This window comes from Petaurus breviceps, unplaced genomic scaffold, assembly GCF_028583685.1.
Source record: "Petaurus breviceps papuanus isolate PSGF00001 unplaced genomic scaffold, PetGlider_PUasm1.0 186, whole genome shotgun sequence".
Taxonomy (NCBI): Eukaryota; Metazoa; Chordata; class Mammalia; order Diprotodontia; family Petauridae; genus Petaurus; species Petaurus breviceps.
The window spans coordinates 30,943,873-30,965,943 of NW_027185798.1; the positions used below are offsets into that span (position 1 = coordinate 30,943,873).

Genomic DNA, 22,071 nt, shown 5'->3' on the forward strand with positions numbered 1-22,071 from the left:
GACTGTGTGCGTGCATGTGTATGTGTCTTGTCAGATGCTGCCTTAGAAGGGCTTTCCTTAGCATTACCTGGAACCACTAGCAATAAAAGCACTTTCCTGCTCTGCTAGGTATTTGGTTGGAACTGGGATGGAAAACATTGATTAAGATTCTGCTAGTTGAGAGTAGGGATCATTCAGAATTCTGCCTCATTTTATGAGATGACTTACTAGGAAAATTCTTAAGTTGTGAGTTGAGGAAGCTCTGAGCCTCTACAAGCTCACCGGGTGTTTACAGCTGTCAAGGAAGAGGCAGGTATAAAGTTAACAGGTTGAATCAAATAGCCCAAGGAAATAAGCAGGTAATGCCCCCCTGCCAGCTTCAGGCAATGCCATTATTATCAAATACAAGAGCTTTGAGAGCTGTTTCCCTTTTGAACCCAGGCTGTGGTGCAAGGAGGAAAACAATGACGGCCCAAGAACATGTTCTAAGATGCCATGATTTAGGCATGTGCAGTGCCTACTATGTGTATGTATATAAAAACTCTAAGCCACTGAGGTGAATCATTGCTAAACTAAAATTCTGTTTTTAAAATGACCCCAAAATCTTCCAATTGAATTAGCAATAGAGGCGGTCCTGTAGACATAAGGAGAGGCTAGAGGACCAAGTTCTGCCTTGGTGCCTTAATTTCACATCAATTTGAGAGGTCTCATCCAGGGAAGGGAGATGTCCCCTTGTGAATTTTACATTCCTTAGTGTAGTGTTGAAAAGACTTTGAGAAAAATTGCCACTTTGAGAACAGTGAGTAAAAATGCTTGCTGACAGAAAAATTGCAGAACTGGAGACCTGGGGTTCTGGTTTCCCATGTGCTCACTGTGACCTCACACAATAATAGTGTACTTTGACATAGGGTTTTCATGGTTGACGAAGCCATTTGTTCTCCAGGCCTCCATTTAGTTGTCAAGTAAGAATGACATTGGGAAGATCTAGATGAAATATATGAAAGTTCTTTGAAAGAATCCATGTACATAAATGCAAGGTGGTGATTTTTAATAGAAATGAAATCAGTCATTTCATTTATTTTTATATTTTACAACAAAAGTTCTTAATCTTTTTTGTGTCACAGACCTCAGAGTATTTTTTAATGCATAAAATAACATTGGGTGACAAAGGAAGCAAATTATGTTGAAATGTAGTTTTCAAAATACTTTTTAAATGTTCACAGACCCTAGAAGTTAAGAGCCCCTGTTTTAGGGGGAGATTAAGATAGGAATAAATTAGCTAACATTTCTAGCTTAAAAGAATACCTTGAGTAGGATCCTAGATGTTGAACACTACGCATGGGCAAATTGTATCTCTTTCCATGTCCACAATAAGTTTTTATTGCCTCAGAAAATTCCAGTACTGACCTAGAAGAAATGGAGCCTGATCCAGAGGAACCAGGAGGTCAATGAAACACTTTCTACATTTCCCCTCTAGTAAACAACAATTTAGTTGTTTGCTTTGGTTTCTTCAACTGTAAAATGGGGATAATAACACCTTCAGAGGGTTGTTGTGAGGATCAAATGAGATATTTCCAAAGTGTTTAGCACAGTCTCTGGCACATAGCAAGTTCTATAGAAACACTTAATCTCTTCCTTTTCCCTTCTCTGCAAAATTGATTGTGGTCCCTCTATTGACAACCTCCAGATTCCCTTTGCTTCCTATTCCTAATGGAGCTTTCAAGGGAGTTTAAGGGACAGAACCAATTGCCATGAGCTAAAACTAAAACCCCTCAATATTTGGCATTCTGCTGAGAGTTTTGTTGATGGAGGAAGAGAATTCATGACTTTGAATGTCAAGCTGACTGCCTTGATACAATATCATTCATGTGATGAGCAGTGGATGGACAAAGGGGACAAAGATAATTTATATTAACAGCTCACATTTAAATGAGGCTTTAAAGATTGCAACAGATTTTGCATCCTTTGGTCCTTCCACCAGCCCTGGAAGGTAGGTGGTGGTATTATCCCCCTAAATGGCTAAGGAAATAGACTCGGATTGCGGTATGCACTTGGTCACACAGGTGCTTAAGGCTGATAAAATCCAGGTCCAGCAGTAACTATACCCATTAGACCACCCCATACTCCCAAGTAAGACCTGAATCAAAATAAAATATAACTGGGAAATATTTAAACAAATTTAAAAAAACAATAAAAAGTAACATTACATATTAAAACTAAGTCTGTATGTGGTGGGCAGGAATCCTTTTGTACAAATTAGGGGCCCATTTCTATTTGAGTTTGACATTACTGCCATAGACCACCTTGCTTCAGGATTGAATACGTGCACAGTCCTATGCTGTTATTCCATTACTCTCTAAGACAAAAGCGAAGAATTGATGATTCTACTACCCTTTATTCCTGGGTTGGGAGGAGGTGCCCTGAATCACATCCTAAAAACCTTAGGACTCTGGATCCCACTGTGCCTGGGGCCTGAGCCATATTATTAAAGCTCCACCCCTCCCACTTGAGTGGGCATGTGGCTGGACTCAGGAAGGCTTACTAGATAAGTGGCCACAATCCCTCTCAAGGGGGTATACCATAAAGATGACATTGTCCCAGGGTGGGAGGGCGGGGTGGTCGGGTCTAACCACCTCAAAGCCCATGTAGCTGAAGGCCCGAAGCAAGGCACCTATGAGGGAGAAGAAAACAAGTTATTAGAAAAGCCCTTTCAAGCTCACAAAGTTCCTTCTCCCTCCACCTCTCCATACCCTTAATTCATCTATCAACTCCCCTCAAGGAAAATTTCATACGCATAGAAAAGTCCCAGTAAGGATTACTTCCCAAGCCCATGTTCTCAACAGTGCAAAGGGAAAGGAACAATAGCAAAAGCCTCCATCAGCACTACGGACAGGGCAGTTTCCCAACCCCAGTACCTCGGTCATTCCTAGCATTGTGGAAGTTCACAAACACAGAGTCCACATCTGTTTTCTCCTCCACATACTCCAGTGTCGCTGTCAAACTGGGAGTCAAAGAAAGAGAGAAGCTAGTGAGCATAACTAAGTAAAGACAGGTGACAACAGCCTGCTTAGAGAAGTAATCAAATTCATCAGGCACTCTTGACCTAGGCCTGACCAAGTCTGTTAAGTTGATGGTATAAATAAATATACCTTTGACTCTTCCCACCACAGAGAAAATATTATTCTAACATACCAATGACCCTGATTTCTAAGGGCCTCATGTTTTTGTGCATCTTAAGCCCACCTCCAAGATGACTAATCTCCCATACATATTGTATCTTTGTGTTCATTTAATCCTTACATGTACCTTGATCTTTCACATCTAAAGCATCATTGTTTCTGGGATTGCTGACTACTCCCCTAGCTATTCCATTACAGGAATCCAACTTGGGATAATGAAGGGATCTACTCTTACCTCTCCCTATTGCCTTGGTCCAGTGCCCGGTAGGGAATGTCCAGGAAGAGCCGGTGGTCACAGAGGAGGCCGTGCCAGTGAGCAGAAGCCTGAGGGGTGAGGCGGAAGTAGAAATCTAACTGTACTGGGTCCTGGTGGAGCAGGGAATCATTAGCTAGCACCGTCAGGTTCCCAGCCTGTAAAGAAAAAAATGCCAAAGTTAAAAAAGGTTTTTATTTACTGGATATGGCAACTATCCTAACTTGCCACTCCCCACCAAAAAAAAGAAAACAAACCAGAATCTTAGTTTGGGAAGTGAAGTGAAGTGATCTCATTATTGGAGATTCCACAGTATCCCTTAATTCCAGAGCCTAACAACACTCAGAAATCATATTATCTAGACAGCATATTATCTAACCTCAATTGTTAACATTTTATCCTCTTTCCTCTAGAGGTCTCACACTTACAGGAGAATGAAAATACTCATCATCCTTCCCTGTAAAGTTTAGAAACTTGAAGACTTGTTTTACCATCATTCCAACAGAAGAAATCTTTCTCAAGGAAGCAATACTGTCCTGTTTTCAAGGCAATTATACCAATTCCTGCCCACTGTCCACTCTGCTAATCCTTTCATCATTTAGGTTTGTTCTATCCCTTTCTTCCCTCTTAAGAGTAAGAAAATCAAAACTGAGCATGTCACACTAAGGAGATACTAAAGTGGAAAAAGAATATGGGAAGTCAATACCTAGTTTCTAGTTCTAGCTTTGTTGCCTTGGGTGCTTCTCCATGGACCTGCTTTTTCAATTGTAAAATGAGCTTCAACTAAATCCCTAAATTCCCTTACAATTCTAAAATCATGACTGTTTCTGGCTATTTCTCAAGGACATCACTAAGGAAAGCAAGGGGTGGAGATGGTGTCCCTGCTTAGAGTCCACTTACCGAGTACAGCTCTTTGAGCTGCTCGTGGTCTCCCTGCTCAGTGCTTCTGCCCACCTGGAGGCCTGCTAGGGACTCAGGAGCACTGGAGGCAGCACCGAGGTCGGAGTGTCAGGCAATTCGTCTCAGTTACGATGAAGCTGGTCAAGAAGCAGGGGCCTAAATTAGGAGCTCATCTGTGTATGGTGGGGAGGGATGTGGAGCATTGGACCCCTGTATACCATCTCCTGTCCCCATATCACTATCAGTTCCCCCCCTCTGCTGTTCTCCAGTCCAGCATCTTTATTACTGAGAGCTCTCCAGAGAAGAGGCATCCCAAACTCCCACCCTATTTCAATATTTTCCCTCCTCTTGCCAGTTGGTTAAGTTATTTTGAAATTTGAAATGCAGATGGAGGAAGAGAGTTTAAAGGAGCAACTGCAGCTAGGGATAGTTTAAAAGAACTATTACCTTCTTAAACAAGGGTTACAAGGCAGCATCTTCTCCCGAATACTGAGCTTGTACTTGTAACAGTAATTAAGGTAGGCAAAAGGAGAGCAGAGTGGGTACAAACAGTTCCGTATTTTCCCTTTCTTGGTACAAGAAAGGGAATATATAGGAGGGCACAGCCAAGGCAGTTTCTTAATTCAGTGCCACCCAGCGGCAAAGTGAGATGAGGAGAGAGGAGCTGGGGACTTCTGCTCCCTACCACCATTGTGACCCGCTTAGGCCAGAGACAGTCCCATTGTGACACGGACAGAAGCCTTGGCCTTAACCCATCTCAGGACCTTAATGTTGCTACACATCTACTTTACCCAGTGGCTCAAAAGTACCATTTATCTCAGAGACAACACACCAGCTTTCCAACATTACCTTTGAAAGTCATTCCATCCTCCCTCAAAGAGTAGTCCCTCTCCCCATTCTAGGTAGTGGTGCTTTGAAGGGAGAAAGGTTAAAAGGTATTTACTGCAAAGCTGTAATCCAAGGGAAGAAATGTTCTGGCCATGGCATTTCTAGACTGATGAAGGTAATGGGGATGGAATCTGGACCCCAAAAATGAAAAGCCCCTGGACTTTCCCAGTTAATTAACTGCCTTTTCATTGTCTACACCTGGCCCCACCCTGGACTGCTACTCCTTAATTCCTTACAGACCTCTTCTCTGTTCCCACAGTCTTCTGTATAAAAGGTCCATCTTGTTTCCATGAAGGTGCTCAGATTCAATCTGGCCAGCTTGTCAATATAAGCATCACAAATGCTCAGATTTCTTTAGAGTCTAGCCAATGCTGAAGCTTCTTAATAGTCTGACCCATAAGGCAGATTTTTAATAAACTTTGTTTTTCTTTGACTCAAAGAAGGCTTGGGTCGAAGTCATTTGGGCAAGACCTGCATGTTGCTATTGCGAGGCCCCAGCACCCCTAAATCTCAACAAGGCTACCATTTCCTTTTCTGTGGCCTATAACCTAGCATGTGTTTATCTCCTTGCTTAATTCTTTTTGGCTGTGGTTATGGCTATTAATGTGGCAGAACAGGAGCTCCAGAATTCGTCCTTCCCTTCAATAAACAGGCAGATGAGAGGTGTAGATTAAGGGTTCCTTTTCCCCCAAGGTCAATGTTCATTCTATTTAACACGCAGTAAGTGCTTACTGTGCAGAACAGATCAGCACTGGAACATGCTGTCTTCATCCACTTGGTTTTTAACCATGAGGATGGCCGGGCCAGGGCTTTTGTGGGTTTCACGTGAGATGCCTGAGCCTGTTGCTGCAGGGCTCGGGTAACGGCAAGTGCAGGAGTCACCAGCCCCGTACAGGGCTCCTCTCTCCCCTCTGGAACCTGCTGCTGGCTACGACAGCTGCAAAAACGCATGCACCCGCCGGCCGGGGCCTGGCCACGACCGTGGAGGAGCTCCGAGGGCCGGCTCTCTCGCCCCAGACCGTGCCCAGGGCTCGTCGCTGGAGACAACCTCTGCGCCCCCGAGGTCTGATGCCTGCAGTCCAGCTCTCCTGCCTCCTGGCTCTGGGCTTGGTCTGGGTCGTGTTGCTTTGAGTTTTGCTCCGTCAGGCTGCTTTTCTTCATCTTGCTGGAACTGTGGCCCCCAAACCAGAGCGTGGCTTTGCTGGGAAGCGCTTAACCGGCTAATTGTATCTTAGATAGAGCTCCAAGCTTCCCAAGGACCCTTCCAGACAGAAACCCGGGGGCGACCAGGTCGAATGCCTGTCCGCGCAGGCGCAGTACCTTCTGGCTCAGGCGCGTCTCTAGAGCCCTTCTGGTCCGCTCTGGGGTCTTTCCTCCCTGCCCGTCGCCGGCGCCTTTCTCTCCTTGGTCTCCTGGGCCATGGCGCTGCGACTGGGTCGGGTAGTGTTGGCTGCAGCCGAAAGGCTGCTGCCCGGGCTAGGAGCTGGAACTCCTGGCCTGGGGCGTAATTTTGGCCTCTCTCAGAGCTGGGTGAGGGCTCCGAGGGCTTGTTCTGGCGGTGGCGGGGGAAGGAGTCGGGGTCCCCGCGCTCTGGGCTTCGGGTGGGCCTTGGGTTGGTTGGGAGAGAGGGCTGAGTGAGGGGTCGGCCCGGACCTCGCACGCTCACTGAGCCCGCTTCTGTCCCCCGTGTCGGGCCAGAACACCGTGATCGTGGAGCGCTGGTGGAAGGTCCCGCTGGCAGCCGAGGGCCAGAGCCCGCGTCTGCGCCGCCGCCACCGCGTCTACCGCCTGGTGGAGGACACTCAGCATCAGCCGCAGGGGACCATGGAGCTCATCCTGACGCAGACCATGGAGGGTAAGCGAGCCGGGGCCGCAGCCGGCCCGTGCGGGCTGGGCTCCCGTTAGGGCGGTCGCTGTCCGGCCTTGGACAGAGGCTCACCGGAGGCAGGGTCGGGTTTGCTCCGTTCTCCCCAGCCCGACTGCTCTGCAACAGGGGCCTCCTGAAGGAGTTAACAGAATCTTCAGGGGGAGGGGATCCTTCCTGAGGTCTTTTAGGGGCGCTGGGGTGAAATGACTAGTTAATGTGTTTGAAAAGAGCAACATTCTCTCCTTCCCTGGCATTGTTCTATACTCTTACCCCCAGAAGGTAATCCTCTTTCTTTGAAAAGAGTGGGTGTCTCCAATATCTGTTGTATGCCTGAGCCTGAAAGTGAATTCCAGGACAAACATCCTACAGAATCCCCATTAGGAGAGATCCTATGGGCAAGGCGTTGAGATTTTACCATCCTTACCCAGGATTTTGTTCCAGTTTAGTAACTGTATTCTCTGATACATGTGTGGTTTTCTGACTTCACTCTGAATCACCTCCGGAGGTTTTCCTTTTATGTTGGCCAGATAGGCTTTTTAAAAGCTTTTAAAATAGCAGAGTATGAGATGTCCACGAGAAAGTAAAATTGGCTGAGGAAAGATTTTTCTGCCTTGGCCATACCTTAACAATCCCCAAAGATCAGTTTCTTTATAGCTCTTTTCTGTGTGATAGCCCTTCAAGTACTTGAAGATGTCATGTTCCCTCCTAAGTCGCCTCCAGTTTAAACATCTCGAGTTCCTTTAACTGATCCTTGTATGGCATGACCTCCAATCCCTTACCATCCTGATCCTCCATCTCTGGACTCATCCTCTTCAGTTTATCACTGTCTTTCCTAAAATGCTGTACTCAGAACACATTTCTCTAAACACAGTTTGACCAGTTGCACTGTCACCTCCCATGCTCTGGCTTCCCTTCATCCAACCAAAAATCACATCAATTTTTCTTTTAGCTATCATTTTGTTGAGCTTACAGTCCATGAAAATCTTCAGATACTTTTCAGTCAAACTCTTTTGGATATCTTAAACTGGATGTCCCTTAGACATCTCAAACTCAACATATTCAAAACAGTACTCATTCTTTTTCCACAAACCCTTCCTTTCTTGTGAACTTTCCTGTTACAGTCAAAGGCACCACCATTCTTCTAGTCACCCAGACTTTATCAAAACCTCAGTGTCATCTTCATGTCTTCATCTCACTCCACATATCTGATCTGTTGCCTAACCTTGGCATTTTAACCCTCACATCATATGATGCATCCTCTTTTTTACTCCACATTTAATAGCCATCACCTTAGTTCAGGTGCTCGTCACCTCCCACCTGCCTCTTCTTACCTTTCCACTCTTAGCTTACTCCCCTCCATGCAGGCCAGATACACTGGCTTAGTTGCTTTTTCTCACACATAACCCTTCATTTCCTGTCTGCCTTTGCACTCAGTGTCCCTCTCTCATGGGAAAGAATGCTTTCTCTTCTTTTCCTTCCAGCCTCAGGTCAAATGTCACCTAAAGAGGCCTTTCCTGGTCTCCCCAGCTACTGATTACTTCCCCTCTGAGGTTACCCTTCATTGAGTCTGTAGATATCTTGAATGTACCTAGTTATTTACATGCAGTCTCCTCTATTAGAATGTGAGCGCCTTGAAGGCAGGGTCTGCTTCACCTTTCTTTTGTATCCCATGTTCTCTGCACATAGTAAGTGCTTAACAAAGGCTTGGTGATTGACTGGCTGATTGGTCTTCCATCTCAAAGATAATTTTTTTTAATGCAAGTGTAGGATTTATACTTATTTGATTAATTTCTATTTAATTATATTTTATTTGGCTCAGTATACTAATCTTTAATCATCAGCTTGAATTACCTTTGTATCATCTCAATCTCCTACATAGATGGCAGGCTGTTCTATATTTATTTTGTCTATGTATCTGTAGGTGTCTCCTCCAATAGAATATAAGCTCCTCGAGGGCAAGGACTGTTTCGTTGTTGTCTTTCTTTCCCCAGGGTCTAGCACATGAAATGCCCACTGATTAAAATGTGGAGAGCGTGTTCTTAGTCCCAGAGGTTAGAACTAGTATAGTGGAAGAGGCACATTAGGCTCAGTGTAAAGGAGGATTTGCCATAAATAGCATGGACTGCCTCCAGAGATGGGATCACATGTTCCTCCCTCCTGGAGAAGGCTTCGTGATTACTTGTTGGTTCTGTGGAGAAGATTCAAATCAGGCATCTGCTCTACTAGGCAGGCAACCTTGGAAGTTCCTTCTAAACTTAAATTCCTGAGATTCTCCTTTTTACTTTCTCTGAGCAAGTTATTTGACATTTTTTAGCTTCATAGGCTCCTACTTTTAGAGTTAAGAGAAACCTCAGAGGTCAGTTTCTTCAACTGTAAAATGGAATTAATAATGTACTTCTGTTTCCTGGGCTGTTGAGAAGAAAGAACTTAGAAAACTCTTTCTTTCTGGGCTTTCACTCCTCCAAGGACAGTAAGATCTCCTTCTCTTTCACTTTTATAGCACTTTACCTGGATTCTCCTTTGTACTTTTCCTCACTGCCTTGAGTCATATGTGAATCTACATTTCCTTCCTATTAGATTCCTTGAGAACAAGTTCTGTGTTGCATATTATTACATACATACGGTCTTCCTACTGTGTACCTAGCATAGTAACTTGTAATGAATGTTTGTAGGACTGAATTAAACTTAGTATAACAAGTGAGAGCACAGTATTAGTATAATCATGATGTCTAGGTTGGACTGTGAATTCTCTCATTTTATTTTAGAATCGTACTTTATAGTGTCTCATATCTACAGAGTACTTCTACAAAAAGTATATGCATGTCGAATAATGTACCTAATTATTATCCTCACTTTACAAATGCTCCCAGTGAGATTAAATGACTTGCCACCTCTTATAAGAAGCAGAGTCAGGACTCACACTCAGGTTTTCCTAATTCTGAATCCCAACAATCTCACCATAATACAGATATTTTCATTTTTCAGTAGGGAGACACCTGCATAGAAAACATCATATTCAAAAGTAGTAATAAAAGAAACCAAAGGGTGTCCTTAGTTGACATATCCCTGCATTTCTTCCTTCTAAGATTAGTTCAAATGAGAGAATCTCTTTAGTTTGCTCTCTTCCCCTTTGGGGTTATCTGACATAATATTTAGCATTTTGTTGTTCCCTTTGGCAGGCCTCGGAATTCGAGGTGAGACTGTCACAGTGAAGAAGTCACTGGGGCGGAATAAACTGCTTCCTGAGGGTCTAGCTGTGTACCCATCACCAGAGAATAAGAAGATGTTCGAGGCAGAGAACGAGGTGAGCCACTTCCAGGGGGATGAAGAGGCAAAGGAAGCAGCAGTTAGAACCCTTGGGATCTTCCTGGAAGAATATTTATCGAGTTCAATTTGGAGGTTTAATCTGAAAATGTAGAGGTGACCAAAAGGAATGGGCTCCAGAAGCTCAGACTTATTGCCTCTTCAGGCAAGAAGGAAATATCATTTACACTGGACTCTTTTCTCCCCCATGGCTCTTTATCTCATCCAGTTGCGGCAAGAGGGAAAACTGGAGAAGCTCCAGACCAAGACTGGTGTGACGGTGAGTGGGAATCCATGGGTCCCAATTTGAATGCCTCCTACAAATCTTTTCCTAATGAGAACCAACTTTGGGGTTTTTTTCCTCGATCCCCCAAAGTCCTAATAATCACTAACTGAGAGGGGTATGAAAGTGGAGGAGGAAATGAGGCAGAATTAGAGAGGGAGCAGCATCCAGTTGGTAGATCTCCCATTGAGGAATCCTTGACTTGATAGAGTGCTGGGTCCTTTGGAGAGTTGTAAGGAAACATGGTAACAGCCCTTGTCCTCAAGGAACTTATTTAGTCTAGTTTATAATTATTATTACAACTAGCATTTATATAGAGCTTATTTTGTGCAAGGCACCATACTGAGTGCTTTACAGTTATTATCTTATTTGATCTTCACAACAACCTTGGGAGGTAGGAAATGTTCCAGGAGAATTCTGAGACATACATAGATGATTGGGATAGATTATAAAATACCTTGAATTTCAGGCAGAAGGAACTTAAACTTTATCCAGGAATTTTATATATATGTATATATACACACACACACACACACTTAGGTAGGGATGGCTTTCCTAAGCCATCCTTCTATAATGTCAGAAAAGCTGAATTGATTACTCTTTTAGGATCATAAGTTTAAGATAGCCAGTTGATACATCAGCCTGTTGACTGGAATGCATAAATTGTACCTCCTCCATGCTGGGATGTATGCAACCCTTCCAAACCTATTCCTAACCTACCTACTCCCACTGCCTCTCAGACAGTGAAATTCTTGAAGAACTGCCACCTGGAAGTGGGAATGAAGAATAATGTGAAGTGGGAGCTAAACCCTGAAATTGTCTGCCGCCACTTCTTCAGAAATGTGAGTTTTTCATCCCTTGTGTTGACCACATCTGTTAGGCAGGCTTCACAGTAGTTATCAGTGTTTGAGGGAGAGGTGGGGAAGGGGGTAATATAAATATAAGGCATTCCTTAGGTTACAGGCCTCAGAAAGACATCATTCAGGCTTGAGGGCATAGAGGGCAGAACTGATTTTATTTTCTAGATGGAGAAAAAGAAGCTAGGAAAACAGCAATATACTGATCAGGTTCATTGTTGATATGGAACGGAAAACCAAATTGCCTTGGAGTTAGGACATTTAGGTTTCAGTCCCCTGTCTGCTCCTTACTGGCTGTGTGACCTTTGGGCAGATCACAGCATGGGCCTCCAGCCTTCCTCTGTCAGGTGAGAATGATATTGGACCTGTTTGCATCCTCGGACCATTTTGAAGACAAACAATAACGTGTATGAGAGTGCTGTAACAACCATAAAGATCATTGAAAGGAAACAACTAGGCATTTGCAAGTGATATTCTGTAGTACACCATTGCCCGAAAAAATGGAAGATGCAAGATTTCCTCCTCCTTCACACACACACACACTCACTCACACACTCACACTTACTTTTGGCTGAATTTTTTTTTTTGCTTTTTTTTTTTTTTTTGGAGGGCAGTTGGGGTTAAGTGACTTGCCCAAAGTCACATGGCTAATAAGTGTGTCAAGTGTCTGAGGCCAAATTTGAACTCAGGTCCTCCTGACTCCAGGGCCTGTGTTCTATTCATTTCGCCACCTGGCCACCCCTCTTTTGGCTGATTATTTTGAAAGCATGCCAAATGCTGTATGAAAGATTCCCTTCCACAATCCATAAGCACTGAAAAAAAAACCAGCATTAGTTATGCCAACCATCACTTTTTATAAAAAGCTAGATTTGGGGGAAGAGTTTGGTTTTTACTGAGATCCTTATAGTAATTGTGTGCTGTCACTGTGATCTTTATGTGGAGAGTAATGGATTTGGAGCCAGAGGTCCTAGAATCAAACCCTGGCTCTGCTCTTTAATCTCTGGTTGGGCTCCAGTAACTCACTTGCCACATGTGGGCCTCTTTCCTTCTCTGTGAAATGAAGGTATTGGACTCCCTGCCCTCTAAAGGCCTTCCATCTAAATCTATGATGCTAAGATTGGGTTGCTACCTCCTGGTGCTTCAGTTTCCCTGTTTGTTTGTTTTTCCCCTTGGGAAATTGAAACTGTAACAAAGTTAGCTTTAGTCAAATCTTTACACAGGATGGGACAAGACTGAAAATTTTTGGAAGTAGTTTGGTGAGGCTTCTCTCTAATGGCAATTTTGTGATAGGGTTTACCTATGCCGTAACATTAGAAATGAGACTGAGCGTTGTCTTGCAGCTTGGAGTGGTAGTATCCCCACATGCCCTAAAGCTACCTGAAGAACCAATCACAAGGTGGGGCGAGTACTGGTGTGAAGTGACGGTGAGTTTCCCCCTTGCATGAATCCTTTTTCTTATTCTATTTGAAAACCAAATTGAAGAAGTAATGCTAAATGATGTCATTTACAATCCCTGGATGTCCTGTTTCTCTACAGGTGAATGGGCTTGACACAGTGAGGGTCCCCATGTCTGTGGTGAACTTTGAGAGGCCCAAGACCAAAAGATACAAGCACTGGTTAGCCCAGCAAGCTGCCAAATAAATGGTCCCTACCAGTAAAGAACTTCTTTCTACCTGTGGCAACCAGACAACTCTCCAGGCCCCTGCTCTGGAATCAGTGGAGCAAAGATAGATCAACACTTGATCTTGCTTCCCTTACTGTGACTTATTTGGGGTCTGAGTGTATAAGAGCATCAGGGAGAACACCACATCACTTTCCCTGTGTTTGCCACTTATGTGGTAGACGTGTCCGGCACCTTTCACTTTCCATCCACTGTCCTTACTGTGGACCTGCTTAGGAAGCACTGGAGTCAGTAGATGTGTTTAGAATTGGAATTTACCATGGGGCATCTTCCAAACTGAGAGTCAGGCGGATCTACTCTGAATGAATAGAAATGGAAGTCCTAACGAGCATCCCTAGGATCTCTCTGTTCTTTGTGGGCCACGAATGGCCCACCACCTGCATCATGATCATCAATAAAGATTGTGCTCTATGGAGGTGTGATTACTTGGGGAAAGAACGTGACAATGAGAAATATTTGCGCTAGATTCTTGAGGTGCTAAGCTTTGACCCTAGGTAGTAAAAGAGAAAACAAATGAGATTGCCATATATTACAGCTCTTCATGGACAAGTTCTTTGCCAGACTGATGAAAGGAGTAGTTAGTGTCTCAGTTTCATTTTCTGGTGATGGAAATGAAACAGATTTTTTTAAAGCCTACAGGTAAGCACAGTGTCACTCAAATACACTAATTGTATGACTTGTATTTATAATTCTTTGTGTGCTGCATCTGTCTGAAGGACCCAAGTTTTACTACAGTGGTTGCTAGACTAAAAAGAGCTAAGGATTAGAGAGGGCTGCCTTTGCTTCTAGGTTTAAAATGTGTACGGGCTGGGGGTTGAGAGATTCTGGAATAAGGGCCAAAAGAGTCATTAACTTGTTTTTCATGAGAGTTGAGGGGAGGAAATGGTCCTGCATGGCTCAGAGCCCATGAGCAAGAGAAAGGCTATCCGTTAAGTCAAGGTTGACTGATGCATTGGGAGGTAGCCTGTTTGGAAAAGGAAGAAATCATTTAATCCCACCGGTGAGGTCAGGTAGGATCTTAACTGGACCTTGTTTCCCCACAAAGGCTCACCTCTAACATAACTTTCTTCCCATCTATTTTTTCTTCTAGGAAGGATTATTTCCTTAAGCAGGTCTGTTGATTGTTTTCATCTCTTCCCTCTCCCTTACATCCCATATCTACTTAGTTGACAGGTTTTGTTGGGTCTCGTCCTGCTGTCCCTTTCTCTCTTCTTGTAGAGCTACCACCCTAGTTAGTTCATGCTTTCACCTGGACTACTGTAGTAGCTTTCTAGATGTCATCCTCCTTCCAGTCTCTCTTCCATCTTCCACGAAGCTGCCAGATTGATGTTCCTAAAGCACAGGTCTGTCCATATCACTCCTTAACTGAAGAAGGTCCAGTAGCCTTCTGTTTACTGTCAGAAACTGGGAAGACCTAAGTTCGAGTCCTGCTCTTCACATACTGTCTATAAGTGCCAAAAGGGTCACAAGTGGAAAACGTTCCAGAAGCCCTGGTCTGTATGACCGTGGACAAGTCCTCTGACCTCTAAATGCTCTAAGGATCTCTTGAAACCATAAGTTGTAGAGAAGGTATCCGCTTATACTGGTTAAGTTTCCTCACCTGCGTGTTCCCCTTGTCTGGATTCAGCTGTTCTTCCAAGTCTCACTTCTTGTCATCCCCTAGTTCTTTTCTGCCTCTAGACACTCTTCTCACTTCTTCCCCTTGAAGCCCCCAAACCCTCCCTTCGAAGCTCAGGAGATGTCTCTTGTCCCTCCTCGCTAAAATTACTGTGGACCTATTGTGTATTGAAACTGTGGCTGTACATGTTGTTTCCTCCTAATAGAATGTAAACTCCTTTCATTTTTTTGTATATATCTGAAATGCCTAACACAGATACTGGTATAGGAGGTGCTAAATGAATGAAAAGAGAAAAGGGCCTTAATACTGATCCAGTGTAGCCTACTCTTCCTTAGCACAGCATACTGGGCAGCCCATGGAAGTGCCAGGAACTTGGAAAGCTTAAGGCACCGAACAGACAGTATATTCAGTTCTCACTAAGTATGAGGCAACGTGTTAGATACTGGAAATAGATATGACACTACAAATACCTTCACATTAAACATTAGTCAGGTTGTAAAGGATTATAACCAATGGAGTGAACAATGAGAAAGAGGAAACAAAACAAAAGAGAGAGCAAGCAGTTTGCTTGAGTCTGCATTCAGATTCCACAGCTCTTTCTCTGGATGTGGAGATCTCTTTCCATCATGAGTCTTTTGGAGTTGTCTTATAACCTTGCATTACTGAGAAGAGCCCAGTCTATCAAAGTTAGTTGTCACACATACATTGCGTCTGTGTAAAAATTTCTTCTGGTTCTGCTTTTCTCACTCAGCATCAGTTTATATAAGTCTCTCCAGGTTATTATGAAGTCTGTCTGCTCCTCATTTTCTTATAGCACAATAGTATTCCATTACAACTTGTTTAGCCATTCCCCAATTGATGGGCATCCCCTTGATTTCCAATTCTTTGCCACCACAAAAAAAAGCTGCTATAAATATTCTTGTACATACTGGTCCCTTTCCCAATTCTATGATCTCTTTAGGATACAACCCTAGAAGTGGTATTGCTGAGTAAAAGGATATGTACTTATTTATAACCCTTTGGCCATAGTTCCAAATTGCTCTCCAGAATGGTTGAATCAGTTCAGAACAATGCATTAGTGTTCTAAATTTTCCACATCCTCTCCAGCATTTATCATTTTCTGTTTTATCATCTTAGCCAATCTGACTGATGAGATGTGGTACCTCAGAGTTGTTTTGATTTGCATTTCTCTAATCAGTAGTGATTTAGAGCATTTTTTCATATTCTTACAGATAGCTTTAATTTCTTCCTCTGAAAACTGCCTGTTCATGTCCTTTGACCATTTATCAATTGGGGAATGACTTGTATTCTTATAGATTTGACTCAGTTCTCAGAAATAAGGCCTTTTGGGGAGGCTAGGTGGTGCAGTGAATAAAAACCAGCTGTGAAAAAAAAAAACAGCCCTGGAGTCAGGAGGCCCTGAGTTCAAATCCAGCCTCAGACACAACACAAAAAACTAGCCATGTGACTTTGGGCAAGTCACTTAACCCCAATTACCCTCCAAAAAGCAAAAACAAAGAAATGAGGCCTTTATCAGAGATGCTGGTTATAAAAATCCTTGCTCTCTAACTGTTGTTTGGTCATAAAATCTTCCCTTCTCCGTAAGTCTGACAGGTAATTTTTGTATTCCTTGCTCTCCCAGATTGCTTACAGTATCAGCCTTTATACCTAGATTGTGCACCCATTTAGACTTAATTTTGGTATATGGTATAAGATATTGGTCTATGCCCAGTTTCTGCAACACTGTATTCCAGTTTTCCCAGCAGTTTTTGTCAAATAGTGAGTTTTTATCCCAGAAACTGAAGTCTTTGGGTTTATCAAACAGTAGATTACTATAGTCATTGACTGCTGTGTTTCATGTACCTAATCTATTCCATTGATCCGCTACTCTATTCCTCAGCTAGTACCAAGTAGTTTTGATGACTACTGCTTTATAATACAGATTAAGATCTGGTATGGAGCATTTCTTTTCATTAATTCCCTTGATATTCTGGACCTTTTGTTCTTCCAAATGAATTCTGTTACTATTTTTTCTATACTATTTATTCTATAAGATAGTTAAGTAAATTAAATACTATTTAGTCTTTAAGATAATTTTTTGGTAGACTGGTATGGCAAGGACAGAATTTTTTTTTTAAAGCAATCGGGGTTAAGTAACTTGCTCAAGATTACTCGGCCAGTTATTTCTGGGTGTGGTGCTGAGTGTCTGAGCCCGGGATTCGATCTCCAGGTCATCCTGACACTGGAGCTGGTGCTCTTACTCGCTGAGCCACCTGGCCGCCCCTGAGGACAGAATTTTTTAAGACAGGCAGGGGAAGATAAGAGCCTGCAAGTAGTTGGTGAGGTGCAGCTTCCATTTATTCCTCTGTAAAACAAAGGCATTTGACTCACCCCCCAAGGTCCTCTCCATCTCTAAATCTGCCATGCTATGGCACACGTGTGTTAGGAACTGAAAAGGCTGTCATGTGGAAAGGGAATTACCCTGATTCCAAGGGGCAGAACTAGAAACAAGGAGTTAGAATTTCGAGAGGCTTGATGTCTGTCAGGGAAAAGTACCTGTCGATTAGAACCGTCTGAAAGTGGGACAGGCCACGTTGGCAAGTACCAAAGGTCTTCGAGTAAAAGCTGCAGGACCATTTTTCAGAGATAGATGGGTCTCAGTAGCTGCCCAACTCCTGTCTGTTTTGAATTTCTCTGATATGAAGAAATCACTTTTCTCAAGACTAATAGAATCACTCTCACACTCCTTCAGTTAACTGTTCTAGAGATGATGCAGTCCTACCTGGAGACAGGCAGCTGGATCAGAAGGTGTCAGTCCAAGGAAGGATGTTGAGTCAGCACTCCTAGCTCAGCTCCCCCTCTTTATCCTGGTCCTTCTACTTGGCTACATACAGAGCCGAGCCAGGCAGCAGGGACTTCCTCTCACTTTTTACTGGATATTCTCAGCTCTTACACCCTTACGTTCACAACATGGAAGATTAGAAAGTCTTTACCAATGTGGGAGAGGAAAGAGCAGAAAAGAAAAGCTTTAAAGTTTAACCCATATTTGTAGAAGCCAGCCCAGGGCCTTTAGTATGAGCTCTCATTACATACTATTTGCACCTGGATGTACCTAGGTGTTCTATAGATTAGATTTTGAGGTCATCTTGTCCAAGCCCTTCATTCTATAGGTAAACAAACTGAGGCCCAGAGGGTTAAATTATTACCCAGGGAACAACAGAGCCACAGTTTGACCCCCAGGTCTCTGATTACAAGGCCAGCATGAAAATGTCCACCTTACCATGCTGCCTCACTCATCTCTATCATTGCCTCCCCACACACTTTAAAATTAAGGAACCAAATCTTCCATCTTGTAAAGTTCCTACGGTCCCCATTGTAGTGCTCTCTATGTAACAGGTGAGTGTCACTGGTGTGTTGTTTGAAAATTAGGTCTTTGTTTCACTTTTTTTCCCCCAAACAATTTTATTTTAGACTCAAATGCCAGAACATGAATAGAGAAAAGAAACAAAAACATCATAAACTTAAATGTTGGAACTTAAATACAAAGTTAGAAAAAGAGGCATGTCATATGCATAGCAGAACATGAGAGGATTCAAAGTAAGTTAAAATAAATTTTTATTTCAAGAAAACCTATATGATGAATAATACTCGTGTTGAGAATTGTCCACCTTTTCTTTGCTTCCTTGTGAGTTTTGTTCTCTGCACTTTTTTACTTTTTTTTCCCCTCCCAGACCCCCAGGCCTCCCTCAGAAGGCCACAATAAAGTTTAGATGTTTCTCCATAGCTTTATGTATATAGCTGTATGTGTATATATATGTGTGTGTGTGTGTATATATTTACACACACGTATACAGATATATACATACATATATAGACATATACATCCCCAAACCTACTCCTGATCTTTGTTTTTATCTATACACATATCTCATTTCCTATCCCTCCTGCCTCCACTTTACTTTTACCCACTACTTTGCCTTCCTATGACTTGCCTACCCCCCTCCAAAGATCCCTCCCCTATACACCCATTACCATAAATCTAAACACACTTCTATACCCCTATTTTACCTATTCCCTCACTGTTCACTCTACAGATCCCTCCCTTGTCCTCTTCCCCCTCCGTATGCCCCTACCGTTTTACTTCTGAATTTAGAAGACTTATACTCTTTTAAATATATATGTATTGTTCCCTCTTATACCCATTCCTGATGAAAGTACATTACTAGAACTACCAGCCCTCCTCCCCATCTAATTCCTATATATCAATTCTTCCTCTTGCACCTCTTTTGTATAATTACTTTTTTAAAAAAGCAATTGGGGTTAAGTAACTTGCTCAAGGTTACACGGCCAGGTGTTTCTGGGTGGGTGCTAAGGGTCTGAGCCCGGATTGGATCCCCAGGTCATCCCGACACTGGGGCTGGTGCTCTTACTTGCTGTGCTACCTGGCCACCCCCAGTATAATTACTCTTTTTAGCTGTTCCTAAATGGTTACTTATTAAATTCATATCATGCTCAAGTTTTCCCCAATCTTATGAATTACCCAATTATTAATAAGAATCTTAGACATACATTTTGTAAACAGTCTGTCCTTATAGATCCCTTATAATCAGTCTTTGTACTTATATGTACCTTACATTAGTATGTCGAATTGTCTGTTAAGTTCAAGATTTTTTTTTAACAAAGTCTTGAAAATCTGAGAGTTTATCAAATGTCCGTTTTGTTTTGTTTTTCCATTCAAGATAATAGTTAACTTTGCAGGGTATATTTTTGGCCAGAGCCCCAGTTCTTTTGCTGTGTCCTAAAACCAGCAGTCCTTCAATGTCTCTGCTGCTAGGTCCTGTGTAATATTAATTGTAGCACCATCATATTTAAATTGTTTTAATCTTGATACTTTTAATATTTTTTCCTTGAGCTGAGGATTTTGGAATTTGACTGATATTCCTATTAGTTTTCCTCATAGTGGTCAATGAATTTTTTTCTATTTCTACTTTTCCCCCCTTGTATTATTGCTTCAGGACAATTTTCCTTAATTATTTCTTTATTATTCAAGGTTCTTTTTTTGATCATAACTTTCAGTTAGTCCAATTATTTTTACATTTCTCTAATTGATCTGTTTTCCAAATCTGTTGTTTTTCTTATAAGATGTTTCACTTTCTCTTCTATTTTTTCATTATTCATATTGTGTTTAATCATTTCTTGATCTCTTAGAATTTCACTGGCAAAGTGAACTTTGCCCAATTCTATTTTTTTTTTTTACTACGAAAAAGACATTTATTCAGCATCAACAACACACCAAGGCTCTACCTGACTTTTAGGTTCATAGGGAAAGGGGCAGTCCAGGTTCAAGGGCAAGGGAAGGGTATGTAGGAATAGCTTTTGGCCTGGGAGAATAAAGACCATGGGTAACTTGTACCTTGCTGAGGTGGACGAGGAATAATCTATGTAAAGCATGAAGACAAAACACAGTTTAGGATTTGGGGGGTTGATGAGGGAAAGACCTGCTGCAACCATGATTTCCAGGGAGAAGAGACAGAACTCACCCAAGGCTCTCCACTGGTCCCCAAGGAGGAGGGGCCCAAGGCAGACCCAGCCATTCCCTAATCAGGGACCACTCTTTATCCTCCATTGCTGAAGGTTTTACTTCCCAAAGGGGCCTTTGTTTTATAGCTGTAACCTTGTTTTGAGTTCCAAGGATCCAGGTCTGTGAAAGCATCAGGAGCTCCCCCTGACCTCTAAACCAAGCCCTCCCCAAAGTAGGGCCAAGATGAAGGGAGGGGAAAGGGGTGCAGCAGCCCAGTCCACCCCCAGCTCTCCCAACTTGGTCTCAGAGGAGTCCATCTCCAGCAGGGCCAGCTGGCCCCTCCCTACTTGAGCACCAGCATGACCTCGGTCCCATCCTGGCACTTCAGGTGGAGGCCATGAGTGAGGTAGTACTCCCGCCGCAGGAAGGCATAAAAGTAATCTGAGATGAACAGGATATGCCCAACATTGAATGGCAGGGTGATGGCATTATAGAAATTGGAGTTAGCACTTCCTGCAAAAAATCCAAAGATGCCATAAAACTGGAAAAAGCAGGGAGCAAACAATCATCACACAGGAAAGGAAAAAGATGTTCCGAAGGAATCTGTAGAGATGGCTCCACACTGGAAGAAAAGCCAAGTACAGAGCAACATCCCCCACTGTGGGGTAGGACTTGAAAATCGAGATCACAGCAATCTGGATGAACATGAAGAACATGGGATGATCCTTCAACTTCACTGCTAAAGGAATGGTGTAGAAGAAGACACTGATCTGAAACACGCAGACAAAGAAGAGGCTGAAGTGTTCAAACATTTCTGCAAAGAAGTACCAGAAGAGACCGATGTTTGGAGTGAGATCAGGAACAAAGTATGAAGCCATAAACAGAAGGAATAAAATCCCAGGAACTGAGGAGGAAGAATGAGAGGCAGATGATAACCACCAGGCTTCCCACATACATCAGTGTATTGTCCTGTGAAGACCCAGAAGGCTTTGCTTTGCAGTTTCACAGGAAGGTACAGCCGCTGAAGAAGATACAGCAGCCCTGGTACAAACAAGGTGACTAGATACAGAGATTGGTACATTGCTCAGGCCAGAAAAATGGCACTAAGAAAGGCACTACCTTTTATTGTAGCCAAGATGAAAAAAGCAAGATGGTGTTGTTTATGGCATAAGTGGACTTAGCAACACAAGATAACACTGTGTAGGGATTTAAAAGATAGAACAGTGCTACTTTGAGGGGGATGTAACGCATTTCCATAGGGGTCCGTATGAGTTCAGCCACCTCCGAGGCATATTGGTCCAATTCAACTAGGAGTTTCTGCTTTTTAATCACCACCTTGTTGTAGTCCTGGATTGCATAATACAGTGCAACTGCAGTAAGTGCATCAGTTACCTTTTCTTCCAGCCTTCTGAGTTGTCTTGGTCTGGAACCCACTTTTGTGGGTTCTGCTGCTCCAGAATTTGTTTTCAGCATTATTTAAAGCATAAATACCAACTCCACATAGTCAGTCAGGAAATGGAAAAGAGATTATTAGTGGTGTTTCATGAAAAATTGCTCCAGAATAAGGAGACACTCCCAAATCCAATAGAGAGAGCCCTTCAACCACTTGTTTCCAGGCACTGAGTGGGGACACCACCTCCACCCTCTCATTGATGAAGTCGACGAGGCTAGAGCGAAAGAGCAGAGCCCGCACAGTGACGGCCGCCACCAGCACCAGGGCCAGAGGAGCCGCCATGTTAACA

General features: G+C 43.0%; 2 protein-coding genes and 1 pseudogene across 2 annotated transcripts; 1 reads left to right on the forward strand and 2 right to left on the reverse strand.

Annotated features, from left to right (window-relative positions):
- Nucleotides 1-1,020: 1,020 nt before the first annotated feature.
- Nucleotides 1,021-6,360, reverse strand: OAZ3 (ornithine decarboxylase antizyme 3). Its single transcript, XM_069089262.1, is given in 6 exon segments — nucleotides 1,021-2,650; nucleotides 2,895-2,980; nucleotides 3,394-3,569; nucleotides 4,312-4,386; nucleotides 4,388-4,448; nucleotides 5,987-6,360. Coding segments are annotated over 6 exon segments (915 nt in total). The 3' UTR covers nucleotides 1,021-2,507.
- A 193-nt stretch (nucleotides 6,361-6,553) lies between these two features.
- On the forward strand, nucleotides 6,554-13,601 carry MRPL9 (mitochondrial ribosomal protein L9). Its single transcript, XM_069089998.1, has 7 exons — nucleotides 6,554-6,729; nucleotides 6,898-7,054; nucleotides 10,246-10,370; nucleotides 10,599-10,649; nucleotides 11,393-11,494; nucleotides 12,850-12,933; nucleotides 13,046-13,601. The coding sequence occupies exons 1-7, from the start codon at nucleotides 6,619-6,621 to the stop codon at nucleotides 13,148-13,150; spliced, it is 735 nt and encodes a 244-aa protein (XP_068946099.1). The 5' UTR covers nucleotides 6,554-6,618; the 3' UTR covers nucleotides 13,151-13,601.
- A 6,292-nt stretch (nucleotides 13,602-19,893) lies between these two features.
- On the reverse strand, nucleotides 19,894-22,071 carry LOC138162659 (phosphatidylinositol glycan anchor biosynthesis class U protein-like; annotated as a pseudogene).

Excerpts from the sequence above, each read along its gene's own strand:
- MRPL9 (XM_069089998.1), top strand. The coding sequence starts at position 6,619 with ATGGCGCTGCGACTGGGTCGGGTAGTGTTGGCTGCAGCCGAAAGGCTG. Across the intron at positions 6,730-6,897 it reads TTGGCCTCTCTCAGAGCTGG|AACACCGTGATCGTGGAGCG; the intron begins GTGAGGGCTCCG and ends GTGTCGGGCCAG. Across the intron at positions 7,055-10,245 it reads CCTGACGCAGACCATGGAGG|GCCTCGGAATTCGAGGTGAG; the intron begins GTAAGCGAGCCG and ends TCCCTTTGGCAG.